The sequence below is a fragment of the Ruditapes philippinarum genome, unplaced genomic scaffold, assembly GCF_026571515.1.
Source record: "Ruditapes philippinarum isolate M1 unplaced genomic scaffold, ASM2657151v2 ctg2642_1_1_1_1, whole genome shotgun sequence".
NCBI lineage: Eukaryota > Metazoa > Mollusca > Bivalvia > Venerida > Veneridae > Ruditapes > Ruditapes philippinarum.
This window is the reverse complement of record NW_026864559.1, coordinates 903-23,215: the sequence shown is the minus strand read 5'-3', so window position 1 is coordinate 23,215 and position 22,313 is coordinate 903. Positions and strand designations below refer to the sequence as shown.

The window sequence follows — 22,313 nt, the reverse complement described above, 5'->3', positions numbered from 1 at the left end:
TGAGGTCAGTTTTATAAAACTGCATTTTTTTTTGGGGGGGGGGGGGGGGGCTGTGTGCGTTTTTTTTTTATGTTGTGTTATTTCAAAAGACTTGCAGCTTTTAAACTTGTCCTTCACTGCTCTGAATTTACATTCTATTTGGAACATTTTGTTTAGAGGAAGTGACTCAGCTGGCTAATAAAAGGTATGCAGCTCTAATCAGCCGGCTACTTGTGTCTGAGATGGAGTTGTCGTATGTCTTTTTATAATTTTGTGATTCTCAACTCTACTGCAGCAAGTAGACAAAGATTACAAGTGGTGATTTTGAGGAATTGATCGAAAAAGTAAATAAGATAAATGACTACGTTGAAAAAAAATAATTTGATAAATGAATTATACTATTGGCAGTCTCCTACAAACAGGAATGAGAGAGGGCTGTAATCTGTTTGTAAGCAGATGAACACGTAGTTTAATTAACCAAACGAAAACTTACTTGCTAGAAGACAGATGAATAAGCGTAAATAAAACGTTTGTGTAAATATGAGTAACTAATTAATTAATGATTAATTGCCGTGGTGAGGCAAAATACCTTCAAAGACCTGATCCGGAAACTAAAATTTTGTTTATATGCCTGAGGTGAATACTTGGAGAGAAATCAGTAAAATATTTTATTTTAATACTCCCAAACTTTCAAAAATAGATTAAAATAAAATTTATTTTCTTCAAACAAAGACTACAGAATTTCTCGGAATTTACATCATGCTGGGTACCGAAACCATTACTTAAAGAAAGTTAGGACATATTCAATAATTCAAATCTATTTCCTCTCGTAGCATTTCTTGAGATATAACTAGTATTTGTATAAAGGATATTTTCCCATTTAAATGCCTTTGATCATGATTTCAAACCTACGAAACAGTGTCAAGCATTGTTTCTGGCGGAAGGTAAATGTAAAACACAATATATTGTTACGTGTTAGTGTATTTCCTTTTTAATAGCCGTCTTGTTAAAACGTTTTTGTTAATTTGTCTCTAACATTTTGCTCACTACAAAAATTTGTAGAAAATGAAACAAATTAAAACGACAGTTATAAGGCTATTGATATGGATATATGTAACTGTACAAACCATTTTGCTCACATCATGTGCCGGTATCAATTGGACAAAATATCGATATGACGATCAATCGGATGGTATCACCTGTTCGTCAACCGAACATCTGTTCGTCCGAAATGGTGTTTCTGGTGAGATGGATTGTAGCAAATTCTGTTTCATGCACGGGAATTGCCTGACAAGCGTGTATCACCCGGATACATTTCGGTGTATTGGATGTGACAGAAAGGGGTTCGAAGCAACGTTGGCGAATGGCTCAATACAGTTTACTCGACGCGGTAAGTCACTATTCTTTCTTTTTTATGTTATAAGTCATAATAAAAGAACAATGACTATTTATATCATCTGCACTGTCTATATTCCATCGACAACTATAATGGCCATTTGTCAGCAATTAAAAATACCAAATCAGATTGCTCAAAGGTGTGCGTGTCTTAACAAGTTCAGTGCAAGTATTCAAGTGATACGTTTCTTAACTATCAACAGAATATTTACGAAGCCAGTATTTCAGGACAAAAAACTAACAAAATTATTTAAGAACATCCTTTTCCTTTGATATGATGCCACTTCCATTGTTTCCTTATTTTGGTTTAAACATATTTATTTAAGCTCGATTGTGAAAAAAGATCTTGCAACTTATATTTATCACCTTCGAGTCCACTTCCTGGAGCCAACCAGTACTTGTGTCATATAAAGAACCATGTCTGTGACCCGAGTAGGGCTCGAACCCATAATCTCTGTATTGAGAGGTTGACTCCTTAATCACTAGACACCGTTCCCATATTTTATTTTATTTTATTTTCCTTATTTTATGTTTGCTTGCGCTTTATAGAAGTGTTTCTTAAGAGGGCTTAGGGACTGGACTGTAAGATATCAATATTTCAACGCAGTAACTATATTTCTTATTGCCAAAATAAAACAATATATCATGTATAAACTCTTCACACTTTAAAGTTTGTCAATGGGTTTGAATAAAATTAACTTAAATATGTAGATATAATCTTACGAAAAAAAAAATCTTTTTGTTTCTCTATATGAAATTTAGATAAAAATATTGATAAAAATAGAGCTATTATGTTGTAATCTGTAAGCGTTAGTGTTAATCTATCCCTACTTCTAAAGAAATCTTGACCAGAACCACCATTAAATTAATGAATTAATTATTTAGTTAATTCAGCAGTCAATTTATTAATTGATTGATTTATAGGTATGTTTTGTTGTCATTGCTATTAAAATTCACCTTATCTAAAATGTTAAATGTTTTAACTAATACAGATGCTTCATTTTTAGATTTCTATGTCGATTGCAAGGACATTTTAGTAAACAACAATGATTCGGACAGCGGAATATACACGATAACACTACGTAACTCAGAAGAGATCAATGTGTTCTGTGACATGACAACAGAAGGAGGAGGCTGGACGGTTTGTACAAATTTTTAATACTGATTTTAGATGTGACTAAAGCGTAATTTTGAGTAATGCGATTTTGACTTATTGAGAGTCAACTGTATAAATGTTTTTTTTTTTTTTTTTTTTTTTTTTTTTTGTTTTTTTTTTTTCAATTCTTCATATTGATTGGAATAAGTGAACAAAACTGAAAGTGACATTATGCTTATTCATTCCCCTGTCAAGTTGAGCTGATTTGGTAACATATTTCAAATGATCGATTACTAGTCTATAATTGTGCTTGACCAACAGATGAAAATGAAAAATGTTTAAGATAAAGATAAAATTAAATAGATTTGCCTAAAATATATATATAAAAAACTGACCAACATTTTTTTTTATAAATTGAACGTTTTGAGAACATTATATTAAGTAAATCTGCCTAAAGTATATAAAGACTGCACCGCATTTTTATAAAATTACGGGAAATTCCGATGGATATTTATGGAAATTTCCTTGGTTTTTATTGTCCATGCGAAATTAATTATAAAATCGAAATGAATTCTTGCAAAATGAAAACTTAATTTGACTTTCACCCGTTCACTCACGATATACCCTCGTATGTAGGGAATTAATAAATAAGGAAGAAAACTCTATTAGAACGTAGCTTATGCAGAAAATGTGTTTATGTTTTGATGCAAGTTGTGCGTAATCATCTTAAGAAGCCTAAGTATCTGGATTTTACTAAAGGTTTGACATGCTAAAGAAAGATCTGTATTATTATTATTTGCACATTTTTGTTGAAATTGTCTATTTATAATTTCACAGATTCCTTTTATTTAGAAGATTTCAGCTTGATAACTTAAACCTTTTGCTGCCAGAGGGTTATTGTTTTATTGATCACCTATTTGCCAGAGGATTTTCTAAGAAATTACTATATTATTTATCAATATAATTATTTGTTATTAGTATTATAATGATTATAGATGTTTCCAAATCTGCTAGTATAATAATAATTATTGTCGATGGTATAATTTTCTTTATATTTATTATTATTATTATTATTATTATTATTATTATTATTATTATTATTATTATTATTATTTTAGAAACGGCAAAAAGAAACGGCAAAAACCGTCCATATGGTAAATACGCCGAAAATAACAGGGACGACATAAGCCGTCCCTATGGCAGTGAAAGGGTTAATGACTGATAAATTAAATCATGTTTAACATGTGTTTAGTAGTGTTTCGTATTTGATTTCAGTGTTTAGTAGTGTTTCGTATTTGATTTCAGTAAAGGCATTATTACTCGGTAGTAGAGGAAAACTGGAGCACAATCAACAAGTGTAGATTCGTAGATGTCTATGCTAGATTAAAAAAAATATATAAAAAACGATTTTAACATGTTACATTTTTGCTGACAATAACAATCTGAAAATGTGCTAAATGTGTTTAGAAAAAAAAAATGCTATGAAAAAATTTCTATATGTTTACGGAAACGTTAAAGGGCCTCCATTTAGTGCGATAATGATAGGTAAAACGAATGATTTTTGTTCGATTTGATTTAATGTTTTAACAGAAATCAATTCATTTCAGTAACAAAGACTAGTATAGATCATTTTTTTGTCATTCTTTTTTCTCAAAAATGCTTGAAGATTTTTTGTCTAGGTGAATTTTTGTTAAAAAGACAAATGCTTTACAAAAGACAAAAAATTACCTTTTCGCTTAGACAAACCTTCATGCATATCGAGAAACGGTTTTGCGAAATAAACGTTTGTCTTTTTAAATCTTTGTGAACAGATAAATTGATTTTGTTTTAAAACGTCTAAAATTCAGTTGACCAACACGGCATGGTTTTACTTATTGGAGGTCCTTTAAAGTTTGGTAATATGTTATAGTGTAATTCATTTTGAAAAGAAAAGTATTTCCATGTATTTTTACCAAAGTAAAAAGTATCAAGCTTTGTTTTCTTTGAAAACTATATTTATTATGACGTAAATCATTTTACCATATTTGCAAAGTAATAATATTTAAATCGAAAAAAGATAAAGCCACAAAGATTAGTTAACAAAATTATTCAATTATTATAGATATGTACGAATAAGATCTATTAATGGGTCTAAAACCAGTTTAAAAAGGCCAGTCACATTATGGCAAACAATTTGTTCCTACTTATACTTTTTTATCCAATAAATTCATTCTTAAAAAAGTAGGCATCGATTTATTACAAACACTTTCATTGGTCGTGAGGGATTTTCCCATTCTAAAATAAGTCTGTTATTTTCAGACTGGTCGTGAGGCATCGATTTATTACAAGCCTTTTCATTGGTTGTGAGGCATTGATTTATTACAAGCTATGTCATTGGTCGTGAGGCATTTTCCCATTCTACAATTAGTCTGTTGTTTTCAGACTTATTTGTAGCCCTTTCGTTTGTCATGAGGCATCAATTCATTTTACCTCAATTTTGATTGAAGGGATCTCCCTTACTTCAGAATTTATCAAATAAAACAGCGTATTTATCCATATATAAATACCAGAAATATCCAATTACTTTTTGGAGTTACTGGGGCAGGAAGTGCCGTTGTCTTAATCAATTGTCGCCCCTTTCTTACAAAGCTAAAAAAATACCTTTCAGATCTCAACGGCAACCCCTCAGTTCTGCAATATTCAAGTGCCTTCCGGGAATATCTGACAAGGGTAGCTTTGGAAAAAAAAGCGACTCGCTTTGTCATTCCGATTTCTTGGGGTGAGTTTGATGACAACATCAGTTTTGGGTTGGTTTTTTTATTCATTCGATGTCTTATTTCACTAGTGAAGCTGGAGTTGTCATATGTCTTTTTTTTTAATAAGTGATTATCAACTCTAATGCAAGTAGACAAAGAATACTTATTGAAATATATTTTCTTCAAACAAAGGCTAAATAATTTCTCGAAATTTACATAATGTTGTGTACTGAAACCATTACTAAAAGAAAGTTAGGATATATTCAATAATTCAAATCCATTTCCTTCTGTAGCATTCTTGAGATATAATTAGTAACTGGTCGTTAGGTATTGGTTTATTACAAGCCTTTTCATTGGTCATGGGGCATCGCTTAATTACATGCCCTTTCATTGGTCGTGAGGCATTGATTTATTACAAGTTATGTCATTGGTCGTGAGGCATTTTCCCATTCTGCAATTAGTCTGTAATTTTCAGACCGGTCATGCGGCATTGATTTATTTCTAGCCCTTTCATTGGTCATGAGGCATCGATTTATTAACAAGCCCTTTCATTGGTCGTGAGGCATTTTCCCATTCTTCAATTACTCTGTTATTTTCTGACTGGTTGTAAAAAGTTTGTATTTTCAGCTGAGAAAATACGTGTTTCGGTATTTTACAATGTGACATAAAACGTATTTGTACAATTTATATTTACCAATTTTTGTTTTTTTTGGTTTGGGTTTGGGGTTTTTCTTTTTTAGGGCCCTTTTTTAAACAGTTTTTTATTTCATTTTGGGCCCGGGGTATTTTTTTCCAAAAACCATCCTTTCCCTGGGGGGGAAGGAAAAACAAAAAATTTTTTAAAAAGGGGGAATTTTCCCCTTTCCTTTCCGCCCGGCAAAAAACTCCCAAAAGGAAATCTCCCGGGGACCCAAACCCCAAACCCCCAGAGAGGAAAACTGGAATTTAAAAGGGTAAATTGGGGAACTAAAAACCCCCTCCCCCACGGAGGGGGGGTTAAATTAATTTTTCCCAAAAGCCTTTTTAAAAAGCCCCAATGTTATTTTTTTAAATTTTTACTTTTAACCCGTTTTTTTAATTCTCATTTTTAAAAAAAAAACCTTTTATTTTGGATTTGGGGAATTTTTCAATTTTGATGTTTATTTTTTTTCTTTTAAAAAAAGGGGGACTTTTTAAATTTTTTTCCCAAGGTTTTTTTCATTATAAAAATAGGGGGGGGAAAAATTTAAAGGGAAACGAAAAATGGGGGGGTTTCCTTTTAAAGTTTTTTAAATTTTTTTTGGGACGGGAAAAATTTTTCTTTTTCATTTTAAAAACCAAAAAATTTTTTTTTGTTTTTGACAAGTAAAAGGAAAAGGGTTTTTAACCCAAAAATTAAAGAATAAAAAAAAAATTTTTAAATCTTTGGGGACAGCCCAAAAAAGGCCCGGGGCTTAAAAAACATTTGGGGAAGGGGCTTTTCATTTCAACCATTTTTTAAAGGTTTTTTTCCTTTGAAAAAAACAAAATTTTAAAAATTTTCTAGGAAAAAATTCATAAAATTTATTTTGGCTAAAAAATAAAAAACCCCTTTTTATTTGAAATTTTTTTTTGGCAAGGCTTTAAAAATTGATTGTTGTTTTTTTCCAAAAAAAAATTTCCCTAAAAAAAAAGGGTTTGGGGGGGAAAAAAAACCTCTTTTTAATTCTTTTATCAATTTTCCCTTCCTTTTTAAACTTTAATTTTTTGAGGGCCCATTTTTTTCGTCTTTGAAAAAACGGTTTTTGGTTTGGGCCCCCTTTTTAAAATTTTTCTTTTTTTTATAAAAGGCGTTAATTTATGTTGTCTATTTAAAAACTTTTTTTAAAAAAGGGTTTTTGGGAAAAAAAAACTCTATTATTCATTTTAAAAATTTTTCCTCCTATGGAAATTTTGTTTTTAGGTTTTTCGCTATAAAAATTTAGGGGAATGTTTGACCCCCTTAAAAATTTGTTCTTTTGAATTATGATTTAAAAACCTTTTTTCCAATAGTTTATGTTGTCAAACATTTTTTTTATTGCCAAAAACATTGGTTTTTCAGTTTGGAAAGTTGTAAATGTTGGGTTTTATCGATGTATGCCACGAAAATGCCAATTTTGTACGGAAAATTTACTGTTTAAAAAAAAATTCATTGGGGGCCATTTCGTTTTCTTTCAAAAACTTGGGCTTGACACTTTAAAAAGGGGGGAAAAACACGGCAAATTTAATTTTTCAAAAATTTTCAAAAATTTGATCTTTTGAACCCTCAAAAAAATTACGGCTAAATTGACATTTTTTTAAGCTTAAATTCAACATGAAATTTTTTCTGTATAAATTTTCTAACATATTTTTGGGTTTGAAGGGAAAATTTTAATTCTAATTATATTAATATGTTTGAACGAAAAATTTTAGGACGGGCCCGAGTCGTTTTAAAAAACCAGTCGTCCTTTGTTGGACTTTAACAAAAAAAACCCTGAAAAAAGTAAAACAAATAACAAAGATATTGCGAATATTGTATGTTTGAAAAACAAATCTAAGTCATCCATTTGGACATGTTTCTTTAATATTTCGGGAGAGTTTACTGAAACAAAAAAACTATTTGTGAAATTTCTTAAACGTTGTGTTCAACTTAGGAAACCATCTTTTTATTCTTTATTGAAGAGAAAAAAGTTTTGTACCCTGTGACTGCCTAATGTATTTTCATTTTGAGGAACATTTACAGACTAATGAATGAAAAAAATTTAAAACAACGGAATGAAAAATTTTGCGTTTGTCTCCCTTTAAGGGGCAACACAACTTATAAAAATCTTTGATAAACTGGTGATTTTAAAGAAGATTAATAGTTAAAAAATATGAAAATAATAAAAATAGACATTATTTACCAAATCGCAAAAAAAAAAAAAAAAACAAATTCAACAAGTATTTTTCTGGGTTCCAAAATTTCAGTCTAAGTTAACAAATCTGTTAATTAAGAATATCTTCAGAAACGAAAGTACCATTTTTGGGTAATATAAATTATAGGACATTTTAACACGTTTAAATACTGTAGCAGGGTCAGGAAACAAAAAACGGAAAATTCCTAATTTAAAAAAAAAAAATTAAATTTGGGGCTTAAAATCTCATTGGAGGCAAAAAATTTCCCTGCTTTAAAAATTTTTTGGAAAAACAGTTTCAAAAATTTAAAGGTGATTTTCAAAGTAATGAAATCAAAAAAACAAAAAATCTGTTTGTTTGGCCCCTTGTCCCATTGCTCTAATTTGGCTTGGGGCAGGAACCGTTAAAATAATTTCTTTTATTTGTTTTCCCACTGGGATATTGGAGTTAAAATATAAAAAATATATAAAAAAAACACTTTGATACCTATCTGACTGAAAGTTTGATTTTCGTTTTTATATTATATAAATTTTGTATTATAGGTTATCCAAAACCGGTATGACGTACATAATGGAACGTCTTTCAATGAAACCTTTGAAGTGTATGAGAATGGGTTTGGTGATTTGAAGGGTGACTTTTGGCTTGGTAAGGATATTTGTAAAACAGAATTACTTGAAACAATAATACTATTCTGTACTAGCTTTCAATTAGTTTTTCTTTTTATTTTATTTTAAAAAAATTTTTTTTTTAAAGGTTCAAATTTTTAAAAAGGGTTTTTGGGTTTTTTTGGTAGTTTTTTCATCTAGGCCCAATTTTTAATAAAAAATATGTTTTGGTTAGGGATATTTTTTAAATTATTTTTTAATTTTTTTTTATTAATTCAAAAAAAAAAAAGTTATAAAAAATTTTAAAAAAGAACCCCGGGGTAAATTAAAGGGAAAAAATTTAGGGGACTTGAAAAAATATTTTTCAGTGACCTTGTGTTACCTTTTGATGCAAAGGTCTTGAAACTTAATAAAAAAACATGTGTTTAAAAAAACTGAAGCACAACATTATCTAAAATCTCATTTTAATGATTTTTTTTCTTAGTTAATTTATTTCTTTGCCCAATTGGAAAAAACGCGGGGGCTCCCAAAAAAAAAAATCGTGCAAAAAAAAAAAATTCGGGATTTTTCAATATAATTTTTAAAAAAAAACTATTTTCTTACGATTTTTTCTTTTGGGGTTTGTATTTTCCCCAATTTTCAAAAAAAAGTTGGGAAATTTTTTATTGGTTTATTTGTTTTTAGGCTTTATTGGGGACCCCAGTAGGAAAAGCTTACCCAGTAGAGGCTCCTTTTTTAAACAAAACAAAAAACAAAAAAAACAAAAAAAGTTCAAAAAATAGTTAAATTAAAAAAACCAAGTTTTCTTTGCGTTTCCTTTTAAAATTAATTTGGCATTGAATATTTTTTTACGGTTTTAAAAGGATTAAAAATACAAAAAAAACCCTTTTACGGGTTGGGGGACAAAAATTTTGGAAATTTTGCTTTCCCGGTAGGGCACTTTTAAAAAAAATATTTTTTTTTATTTTCCCAATGGAAAGGGTTTAAAAAGGGGGAAAATTCCCAAAAAAGGTTGGAAGAGGGGACAAACGTTTTTTAAATTTTAAAGGGAAAAAAAATTAAAAAAAAAAGGAAAAATTCAAATTTTTGTTAATTCATGATATTTTTTACTTTATGAAAAAAAGTTTTATAAATTTTTAAACGGGAAATTTTTAAAAGGGAAATTTAAATTGAAACGGGCTTTGGGAAAAATCAAATTTCAAAAGGGGCTTTTTAAAAAACCTTTTGATTTGTTTAAAAAAGGGGGCAAAGAAATTTTTTAAAAAAAACGTTTAAAAACCCTTTTTCCCCTTTTTTAACCAAAGGGTTTTTGGGATAGAAAATTTTATAAAAAAAAAAAGGGTTAAAAAACCTACTTTTGAAAGCTTTAGAAAAAAATTTTAATAAACTTTCCAAATTGGCGTAAAATTAGCTTTTTCCCTTTTTTTTAATGTTTTCCCTTTTAAAATCTTTTGTAAATAATGCCCCTTTTTTTGGCCCTATCTTTTTAAAAAATAGGGGCAGGTAAATTGGGGGTTGCGATTATATTGAATTTTTTAAATTTTTAAGTTAAAAGGGGGACTCTCAAAAAACCGGGAAAAAGTTTTTTTTAAAAAACCTTTCTTTTAAAATATCTTTTTTTAAAGGGGAAAAAAAATCTGTTTTTAAAAAGATTTTTTAACCATTTTGGAAAATAAAATTTCTACTTTTGGTTTTTTTTTTGTTTTTAAAAGGATTTTGTAGCAAAAAAAAGGAAAATTATGTTTTTTTGAAAAAATTTTGAAAAATGTAAGGGGGGGGTGGTTTTTTTACATAAATTGGGTTTTTTCCATGGCTAAAAGGAACCTTTTTCCACTTTTTTTTGGTGGAGAAAAGGGAAAAAAAGGGGGCGGGTTTTTACTCATTTCCGGTAGACCCGCAAAAGGGGATTTGTGGGGGTTTCCCGGGGGTTTTTCAAATTTTCCCGGGGGTCGGGGGCTGCCTTTTTTTTTCAAAGTCATTTTTCCCTTTTCTTGCGCCTAAGGGGGAAAAATTTTTTCTTTGGCGGGAATATAAAAATGGGGGATTTAAAAATTAAAAGAAAGGGCCTTGAAATTTCCTGGGGGGAAAATTTCTGGGAGGGGAATTTCCCAAAATTAAAAGGACCCCTTTTTTTTGGGGTGGGGGGGGGGTTTTATAAATTGGTTTTTAAAAGGGAAAACTTTTTCACAAATTTTTTGGGGAAAAAAAATTAGGGGAACCCTTTAGTTTAGCTCAGTCGGTAAAAGCCCCCAAAAAGGGGTTTTTTTCCGAGGGGTCCCGGGTTGGGAGTCCGGGGGTCCCCCCGGTTTGGAAACATTTTTTTTTTAAACCTTTTGTGAAAAGGTTTGTATTTAGAAAAAAAAGGGGAACCAATTCTAAAACCCCCAATAAAACTTTTTGTTTATTGAAAAGTTTTTAAAAATTTGAATATTTGTAAGAAAAAAATTGGCTTTTTTTTTTTAAATTTTAAGTTAAAACCGGCTTTTTAAATTTAAGTTAAAAACGGGGGGACATTTCCCCAACTTTTAAACATTTCCAAAATGTTTAAAAAAAATTAAAATTTTTTAAAAAAATTTGGAAAAAAACCTTTTTTAAAAATTTTTTCCCGGGGTATTAAAAAAAAAAATTTTTAAAAGATAAAGGAAAAAAAAAAAAACTTTAAGGAATATTAGGGGAAAAAACATTATTATATTAAAAAGAAAAAAAAAAAGGAAAAAAAAAAAACAAAAAACAGGTTAATCATTTAAATATTTTGTCACATTTTTGTTTTTTCGTTTCTGATTAATTTTTTTTCAAGGGGCCGATGGAACATGGGCTATGGATATCTTTGAACTCGAAGTCGGTTTTTTAATTTACCACGACAAGATTTCAGTTGGTAATTGGCGGACGCGCCCAACAAGCCAAGGGTGGCCCGAGGTTTTTGGTGGTATTTCCGCCTCCCTTGATTTACAAAAAGGGCGATATGGCTTTTACCTTCTAAGCTGTTTTAAAAGATTTGGAAAAAAGCTTGAACGATTTGGGCTGCAGAATGGGGTTTGGAAAAAACCCAACACCCAGAATCTGATTGTTGAGAAAAGGGAATATTAAAGGAAAAAAAAAAAACATTTTTCATTTGAAAAGAGAAAAAAAAAAAAAATAAAAAAAAATTATTGTTTTTCTTCATTAAAATGTATAGAGCTGTTTATATATACATACGAGGGGTTATCCAGAAATTCGTGGACTTTCTAAGTTGCGAATAATATATTTGACATATTGATTTGAAATTCCTACACTGCTTAGAACAGAAGAATAAATGAAAAATAAACACAGGAAACTTCATGTTATAGTACCTTCTCATAATTATTACATTTTACATAAACACATGTCGGCGATGAACTCCAAAAAATATTGACGTCAACGTCATATTCTAACACTATCGGAATTTTTTCTATATAAACAAAGAAGGCCCGAAGCGTGCATTTTTCTACAACAATGCACTCGCCGTTCTTATTATCTTTCTGTGTATTTTCACATTGACGGCGCCATTTTGTTTGATAAATCTTATAAATAAAACAATTTTTTGTCGAATTTTGTTGTGAAAACTATCTAGAATGAAAGAAAATGGTCTAACTAAGAAACTGAATCCTAACACCAATATCTTTAATTCAGTCGTTAACGCTGTACAGACGTTTAAAGTGTTTTTTACGTGACGTCACAATGTAACGCCAAACAGCACGTGCAAAACAATCAAATCAAGTACGCTATTTTAATGTCGCAAACGAGTCAAGTTTTACATATATTTCACTTTAAATAATTTTGTCTTTCGCTTGGAAAATTATAGACTGAAATAAAATAAGCAAACAAAGTTTTATCAACGTTTTCAAAATTCGTTGTTCTCAAAATGTTTCTACACACGGTAGATTTAACGACAGTTTTTTTCAACCCACTGGAACGGCCTTTAAAGAACGTTTCATTGGAAACTCTGAGTCGAAAACAAATTTAACCACCAAACATAAAGTCCAACTTTATAATTATAATTATATTTTTTCTTGACGTGTTAGAATGGAAATAGATATTAATTCTTCGTGCATTATTGTATAATAATGCATGTTTTTCGTCCAAATGCTTTGTAATTAATCACTTCGGCCTTCGTGATCATATTACTACGCATTTGAACTATTCTACAACAATGCACTCAGAATTGATATCTATTTCCTAAATAACGTATACCACTAATGCTTCAACGTTACGCAGTCAATGACCGTTACTGCATTCCAAAGTAATGTCCATCACTTAATTTTTTATGCCACACAAATGATCGTGAAATTAAATTTTTTCTGTTCGACTGCTTATTATTTTCAAATGTTTTTGTATTTGTCATTCCCAAATTACAACAAAATTTTATGATCGCGCAATTTTGTAATTTCTGCGTGTTCTTCATTTTCCCGTTGTAAACAATTTCGGCGTTTCTAGCGATTTCAACAAAAAATAATGGAAATGACGTCAAAATTTTAAAGATTACTTGAATAACATCATAGAAGAAACATGCGATGTTTAGCGGGTTTTCTATATTAATTATTAGCTTTTAGCAAAAATATATGATGACCTACTGTGCTTTTCTACTGTGCCCAGTATGTGCTTATTTAAAAGCAATATAAAATCATTTTTTATTGTCGCAATTAACGGTTCCTTTCAAAATGTGTTGATGTAATTATACAATGTATGCTGATAAAATTCCATTACAATACACGTTAATGTTCAAGAGATATTAAGAAACGAATTTTTGAAAAACCCTCGTATATATTGCAACAAAAATCTTTGATTTAAAAAAAACAACAATGCAACCAAAATCGTGTATGAAATTAATATGGCTGTAAATTGCATTAGAAGTCAATGCCACGAGCATGAATCGTTGTTTTAAGGATACAAACCTTCTTAAAATTGCAGAATAATAGTTGTTACGAAACTTCTGTTTATGTGCAATATAAGTTTACTGTCGATAAATTTTATTTAAGAATACTAGTATTAGTTTAAAGAATAGTATTAGATACTTGGATCCTATATATTTACCGGACAAAATATATTCCTGTCGAATAGTGCTTTATTTTTTGCTTCGATTAAAAAATCATACAGTCTGAATCGTAAACTTACTTTCTATTTTAAAGTAAATAACAACAAAACCACCCTCAGGTAAATATTGTTGATTCAGTTCTTTATCTACTAACATGCCCTTTTGTTTACTAGTTATTTCATGACCTGGTCATGCGGGGGAATAATCTGTTCTGCTATTTTTTATGATAAAAAGTAATTTGAAATTTAGTCCAAACAGTATCTCGTTGTTGTCTTTTACAAAGAAATGCATGCCACATGATGACCAAACTGTATGACAAAGAACAGAATTTCATTTGAATATCAAAATGTGTCATATGTTTAAGGATTATGTAGAATCAATACGTTAATTAAGTTAATAGTGTTGATTTCAATTACACCCCTATATTGACCTCTTCGTAGCAAGCATGGCTGCCTATTTTAGTGACACGCTGGGTTTTTCCAAAACCTTAACCTTGCCATTCTATAGTCGTAGTTTCCTTGCTGATTATTTAACGATTTATTTCAATTCAGACTTCAAAAATTTTTGAAACACAATGTCCGGTAAATTGAGTTGTCTACATGATTTTTTTCCTCTCACAATGCCCTACTTAAAAGACACTTTTCTACGGTCAAATGTTTAAAATTCATGTTTGATAAAGTAATGTTTACGTGTATTAAGAACCCAAAATTATTTGGGTAAGATTTCATTCTTTTTTATTATTTTTAATAAAAGCTACAGATAAAAAACATCATATTTTGTCCGGTAATCTGAAGGATCCCAGTATAGCTTTTTAGCTTTTAAATACACATTTGAGAAAACAGAAAATGTTATCTGTATTTAAAAAGTTGTTGTTGTTGCTGTTGTCGTTTTATTATTATTATTATCATTATTTTTTTATTCCTTATGTTTTGAGCTATGTGGAGCTATTTCGTATACAATATAAAGATGATTCTGGGTTTGGGACGTGATATTTTATATGTAGATCCCTCAGATCCGAGTAGCGCTAAATCTGTATTTCAACCTAAAAACAATGCGATGGATAAGTGGATAAAACTATGACATATGATTTATGATCGGAAACATGCATTTGTATCAAATGTAAAGAACGTCGTTTTGTATGCGACCTGAAACATGTATGTATCGAGTATAAAGAACGTCACTTTGTATGCGACCTGAAACATACATTTATATCGAGTATTAAGAACGTCACTTTGTATGCGACCTGAAACATGCATTTGTATCGAGCATAAAGAACGTGACTTTGTATGCGACCTAAAACATGCATTTGTATCGAGTATAAACAACGTCGTTTTGTATGTTACCTGAAAGATGCATTGCCATTTGATCGGAAGAGAACGGGTTTTTACGTGACAAAACTAGGGCAATCTGATTCATGATTTGTATTAGATCTAAATAACTCAATTTTCTATGCGAACTGAAATATACATTCGTATAAACATTTACTTATTATAAGCGATGAAAACGCTAGGTTGTTAGGTCCCAAGTGTGATATTTTGCATGACATCTTAAACATGTATTTGTATTGGGGATAGAGTCTGCAAAGTTGTATGCGTTTTAATCATACGTTTTCACTTTTTGTATTTTCTTTTGTGCATGAATAGTATCATTTTGTATGCGATCTTAAACGTGTATTTTCTTTTATGCATGAAAAGTACCATTTTGAATGCGATCTTAAACATGTATCATGTTTTATGCATGAATAGTATCATTTTGTATGCGATCTTGAACATGTATTTTATTTTGTGCATCAATAGTATAATTCTGTATGCGATCTTGAACATGTATTTTATTTTGTGCATCAATAGTATAATTTTGTATGCGATTTTGAACATGTATTTTATTTTGTGTATGAATAGTTTAATTTTTGTATGCGATCTTGAACATGTATTATCTTTTGTGCATGAATAGTATCATTTTGTATGCGATCTTGAACATGTATTTTCTTTTGTGCATGAATAGTATAATTTTGTATGCGATCTTGAACATGAATTATCTTTTGTGCATGAATAGTATCATTTTGTATGCGATCTCTAACATGAATTTTCTATTGAGTCTCAAGAGTGTCATTTTTTTTGGGGGGGGGGGAGGGGGCGTCCTCAAACGATTCAATGCGATCTGAAAAAACTTTTAAAATGTCTAAAGATTTAAATTTGGAAGGGTCCTGCTTTTAATTTTTCTGTAGGGTTTCTTACTACTTACTCAAACATTTTTTAAATTTTTGAATAAATAATCAAATGAGGGAAATAGGTAGAAAAATGTTTGAGATTTTGCACTTTATGCCTCAGAAATAAATTTTAAATTTTCTTTTCCCTTTTAAAAAAGGAAACATATTTTTAACCCACCCTCTAGTAAAGTTTTAGAGATGTTAAAATGTTATCTTTAAAAAAAATTTACCCCTGAATATGAAATGTTGTAAAAAAAAAGTACCTTTTTGAAAAAAAAACGCCCTTTTGACTTAAATTTAAAAAATATTTTAAATCACATATTTTGTGAAAACCAGAAGCAATTAGAGGTTCAGGAAATTGGCCAATTAGTAATTTTTTTAAAAACCCCCCCTTTAAAAAAGGAAAAAAAAAGTTTTTTGAGAAATGATAGAAAAAAACGTTTCTGAGGCATAATGTTTCATTAAAGTTTCATGCTTTGATGATCTGTTTTCTTGGCTTCTAAATAAAATAAATGTCCGTGTATCTGTTCGAGTTTGATTTTGTTTGTTTGTTACTATTAAGATTTATGTAAAATATATGTTGCTAAAATCGCTGTGAGTTCTAGTCCAGCCAAGGACTTCAGATTCTGTCACGTGAGGAAGCTATTCAGCTAGCTTACGAACGTCGGTGGTTCTACTCAGGCGCTCATTTGTGAAATAATGCATGGAAATTTAAGTATGCAAATCTCCATGACCTGTGTTGGTGCAACGTGAAATCCAACAAAAAAGTATTGCTTAAGAATGGAAGATTAATTTTTAAACGTGAGAATTGTATTTTTGGAGAGTTACTGTCAACAACAAACACTTAAATCTTAATGTATTCAGGGTGGCCTTTCATGGGACATCCTAAGTCTAAAAAATGCTCTTAAACAGATCATGGCTTTCTGATTTTTTTTTTCACAAGTTAAAGATTTCTAAAGAACATAATGTTGTTAGAATTTTCATTTTTTGCTCCTAAAATTTAAATTTTTTCCCCCTTTTTTTTTAAACCTTTACATAATTTGGTATAACAAATTACATTTAAAAAACCAAAAATTTTTTCTTGTAGCGAGAGCCCCCTTTCAGACTATTCTTTTTAAAAGGGGGGAACCCAGGGGGGGACTAATTTTTAAAAATTTTTAAAAGGCATGTTAGATGCTTATAACTTTTTAAACCCCGAAAAAAACCAGGGGCCTGAATGTGAAAAGGTAAAATTTTGATTTTGATACAAAATACAAAATTCTCTTTACTTTCCCAAAATTTATCAAAAAAAGAAAAAGAAAAAGTTTTTCGGGTCCCTTGACCTTTTGAGAAAATTTTTTTGGAACCACAAAAAGTGTCCCCAAAATAAAAAAAGATTTTTGGGTTTTTAAAAAAAAAATTTGGAGCATAAAAAGGGCAAAAAATTTTTGGAAATAGTACAAAAACAGTTTAAAAATTATAAAAATTTTTTAAAAAAACACTTACACAATTGGTACATTATAAATAAATAAAAACATTCTAATGACATTATTAGCATGGTATTGCGTTGCAAAATTCTGATTCTTTATCGTCGCCAGGGCAATATGCGCCGCCATTTTGTGGTATTGGTGAAGTGCATGCTTTCGTCCTATATCTTAACCCTAAGTCACATGACTTATCACATGCTGACCACGCGCTCCACATCGACCAACCACCGTCGACCTTTGTTACTGTAATTATCATAGAATTATTCACATGTTATTTTGTATTGTATGCAAAATTTACTAATATAAGACTAACATATAAAGAATCAAATTATGTTTTTCCTTTTTGAAAACGATGTCTCAAAAGCCCAACACCTTTGAGTAGAAGATTCTAATTGTAGAAATTATTCACGTTGATACAGTTTATACAAAACGAGTTACACAATAACTTCATGACGTCATCACAAATAAGACGACAAGTATGTCCCTAACCTGTTGCAGTGGTAGCCGCCTGTGTTGGCTGTGGCGCCTGTGTTGTTGGCATTACTCCACTTTGAAGATAAGCAATCAGGGCGTTCTTCTGGTCAGTGTACCCATCTAAAAATAGAACAACAGTGAATGTAGAGTGATTCCCCTTTTCATTGATGACGTATTAGTAGAGTGGTGCCCCTTTACAATTTAGAGTGTTTTAGCAACACAGAGCTTTTTTTTTTTTTTCCTTGTTTCCCTAAATTTTAAAATTTTCCATTTTAAAAATAGAAAAAAGCGAATTTTAGAGTGTTTTTCCCCCTTCCCATATTTAGAAGTATAAATTTGGGATTTGGCTCCCCTTTTTAAAATTGTTTTTTTGGGTTTATTTATGAGTGGTTTTTACAAAGGGGGAGGGTTATTAAAAGCCAGAAAAAAATAAACCGATAAAATCTTTTAAAAACTTTGTATTTTTAAAAAAGTTTTTCCCCCCTTTTATATATTTTTAAAAAAAATTTTTTTTAAATTTTAAAACAAAAATTTTTAAATTAAAATAAATTAAGTTTTAATTTTTTTAATTTAAATTGTTTGCGATAATTTTTTAAAAGTTTTAAATTGTGAAAAAAAATTGAGGGTTCTAAGGGGAATTTATTTTGTTTTTTAGATTTGGCAAAGGTTTTCATTTTCCCATAAATTTGGGGCGAAAGTCAATATTCCGAAAAAAAATGTAACAATGTAGTTTGCAAACATTTCTGCATTTTTATAAAATAACTACAAAAAACGGAGGTATTTCCTCCTCCGCCGTTAAGTTATGTTGTTTGTTTTTATATTTAGTAAAAGAACGTCACTTACTCTCGTTGCAAAATAGTGGTTTTTTTTTTTCTGAACAAACTGTCTTTTCATAATGTAGAGTTGTGTCCCTTCCAAACACATTAAAATGTATAGGATTATCTCCCTTTGAAAGATAAAAAAATAGCACATTTAATATCAAAATGAATTTTAGCAGATAAAGTGTGAATCAAAACGAATAAAGTAGATAAAGTATAAATCACAATAATCTATACATGTATATCAAACGAATATAAGCAAATAAAGCATAAATCAAAATAACTGACGAACATTGTCGAGAAAAACTTCTAACAAACTAGAAAAAAAACTATTTCTTTGCCATCATACTTGATCTAATGTTTTGTGTATTTAGTCCTATCAACTCTTAAACAGTTAAAAATGTGATGATTTCTTTTTGAAAATAATTCGAATCAAAGCGCTGAAAGCACTAAGACATTATTCTTGCCTCCATTAATTTTGTATGGAAATAGACAGACATTGCAATAGCATATTATTTAAATCAGTATAATACGAGAGCATTGAAAACAGTTTAATTGTGAAGAAATAAGAGCAGGTGAATTTGTTGTAAAACGAAATCTGACTCATGAAACATGGAGGGAAACCATACCATGAATCAAACAATAGACTGTTTTTAAAACATACCGATTTACAGTTGGCATCAGATGGGTCACAGCAACTATGCCAGTAATAATCTGGCTGTCTGGAACGATTCTTTCCACGTATACATCTCTGCAATAAATAGAGTGGTCTCCCTTTATAAAAAAATAACTATCCTAAATGGCGTCAAGATAAGATTATATTTTTGTAGTTTCATAATGAAATCCCTAAAATCATAACGGACTATTCAATATTCAAAGTAGGGCAAATTATTACACCAAATAAGAGCAAATTATGTTGCTTTGACAAAAGAAAACATTTCAAGCTATACTACTGAATTCTTTTACAATATTTTCGTCTTGAAATGATGTTTATTCAAGTGGCTAAGGATTAAAGTTGAAGGGAATCCACTAAGATTTTTGACATAACAGGACTGAAAATACTATTTCAAGTTAATTGTTCCATTGGATGAAGGGTTAAATCAAGAACTTGTATGCAAAATTCCGTTTACCGAAATATTATGTCAATTGTGAAAAATGACCTAAAATTGAAAAGGGTTGCAACGCATTTTATCCAAATTAAACTAGGAATAGCCAAAAACTACGCTTTTTCAATTATTTTCTGAGTATATTTATTAATTATCTTTTGCATATGTTTCTGTTTAAAATGCCCAACTTATTTATAAAGGAAATTCAAATTAATGTTTTTATGCCCTGGGACCTCAGTTGAGTTCCTTTAAGGATTGTTCTAAACAGGCTTGATCATTTTCCTTTTAAATAATGATTATTTACAGTACTGAAAATAAGGACATATTAATACATACGGATCCTTTTCGGCATACATCGATGGAGTGACACCTTCCATGGTCCGCATTTGTGTAGCCACAACCTACACAGATCCCGTAACCCTGGTCTGATAACGATTTTAGCAACACTGCAAAAATATATAATATTATGTCTGAAAACATAATTAAATTAAAGATACAATTATTGCTTCGTATTAAACGTAAACAAAATTGTATTGTACGCAGCGGTGGAACGTGATTAAGATGGTTGCTTCTGGGTTCGTGTCACAACCATGTTTTTATAGCCCACCAAAATCCTTTGTTTTATAAAGATATTGTTACAGCCTCAGGTACTTGATTTGTCAAAAATTTGATCGGACCAATGAAAATCCTGAGTAACATATCACATACCAGAATTTTTATAACAGTGATAAAAACCAGGAGACGGGCCCGTGCCGTCTTGTCTTCACCAGAAAAGTCAAAATGTAAATGGCAGGCTTAGACACGATAAATGGCCGATTTATCGAGTCTTTGTGCCGTTGTGTCTTCGCCCTAAAGGTCAAAGACAAGATAAATTGACCAATTATCGTGTGTCCCCTTTTGAGTCGAAGACCCAACAATTACATGAATAAGGCGCCGATATCTAACCGCGGGAACGATAATTCTACAGAAAAAGCGATCTCGTGTCACAGCCCATTAAAAGATCGTTATTTCGTCTAAAATACACAGCGTCATTGTTTCTGCGCCCTCAAAACTTGAAGGTTAAACCACCATAAGTGACCATATTTTTGAGGGTGACTACATGAATATGCCAAATGGCAGAAATCAGCCGCTATTGAAGATGAAAAAGTGTGCTCGATGCAAATTTGGTTACCATAGCACGATGATGAACATTCTTAAATTGATTCTAATTGGCATGGATGTTTTCAAATTATATTTTATTCATATTTTTGTCAAAATAGACTTTATTTTTCCATTTGATTTGCTTTTATGTTGTGTTTTTTGCATCTCAAGTCATTTAGTCGGACTTCTTTCAATCCGCATTAATTCCAAGATGACTTTTATTAATCGGCGAAGTATGACGCATTTTCTTAGCTGCTATTTATTTTTCATAACTCACGTCGCTAACAAAATATTTTAGACTTGATAATATTAAGTTCCTAGCTTTAAACACTCACTAGCTTTCAATGTAAAATAATGAACTTACGTCTTTGGGTGTCTGTCATCTTAAGTAAATCTGAAATGTGATAAAAAACAACATTATAAATGATATTTCTCACATTTCCTATTGCGATACATCGTCATTCTTTATCGCCTATAGAATTAACGTTTTTCCCAAAAGGTAAGCCCGTGCTCTGTCTTTACTTATGTTAGAATACGGTGGTGTTGGCATTTTTCTTTCAGCCACCGCATCGTTCCTACGCATACTGTCAACAGTTTAGTTGCCTTCACTTTCACAAGTAAGTGATTACTTTTTGTACATGCCAGAGCAGAGGTACAGGGTGTGAATGACAGAGAAAACAGTTAACGATCAATTAAAACGAAGTGATCTGCACCGTCCTGGAATCGAACCCGCGTCGCCGAATCACAATCCCAACTCTCCCATTACTAAAAAGCGGCTTTCATTGAAAAAGATTCAGGAGCCTTTAAAATAATTAAAATTTTTTAGAATACTCAGCAATCGAAAATGGGAAAGAGACTCCACCCACAACCCAAAAGGACAAAGGTTAAGTTTAAATAATTATCTGTTAAGTGTTGTTCAATCGAATAAAATATCAAAATGCAAGACTTACCAAATCTACAATTGGCGTTTACTTCAGTATTAACTGAAATTGAAAAAATGGTGATGAAAATTAAAATTTAAAAAGTATATAATTTATGATCATATCAAAAGATTTATATATAACTTTTATTACTATTATTTTTTTTATTTATTTTATTTATTTATTTTTTTATTTATTCTTTTTAAGGATACAATTTTTCACATCACAAGATTATCTGTTTATTATTATATACGTTCCCACTTCTTTCTCTTTTTTTTTTTTTTACTTAATTCTTTAATTTTGTTAAAGAAGAAAGTAGTCCGACTAGACATCAGTAGAAATACGAAAAAAATATGGTTCACTGCAGTGAAAAATAAATTTGAAAATACGGATATTGAAAATACGTATTTTATTTCAATAATATATCCAAATGTCTAATTCATAAATATGTA

At 30.3% G+C, this 22,313-nt stretch overlaps 1 protein-coding gene across 1 annotated transcript; it reads right to left on the bottom strand.

The window, feature by feature from the left end:
- Window positions 1-17,416: 17,416 nt before the first annotated feature.
- LOC132726063 (SCO-spondin-like) lies at window positions 17,417-21,956 on the bottom strand. The gene is made up of 7 exons (XM_060711307.1): window positions 21,892-21,956; window positions 21,306-21,335; window positions 20,138-20,247; window positions 19,360-19,446; window positions 18,721-18,823; window positions 17,893-17,997; window positions 17,417-17,646 (listed from the first exon to the last, which is right to left on the bottom strand). The coding sequence occupies exons 2-7, from the start codon at window positions 21,322-21,324 to the stop codon at window positions 17,468-17,470; spliced, it is 603 nt and encodes a 200-aa protein (XP_060567290.1). The 5' UTR covers window positions 21,325-21,335; window positions 21,892-21,956; the 3' UTR covers window positions 17,417-17,467.
- Window positions 21,957-22,313: the final 357 nt, after the last annotated feature.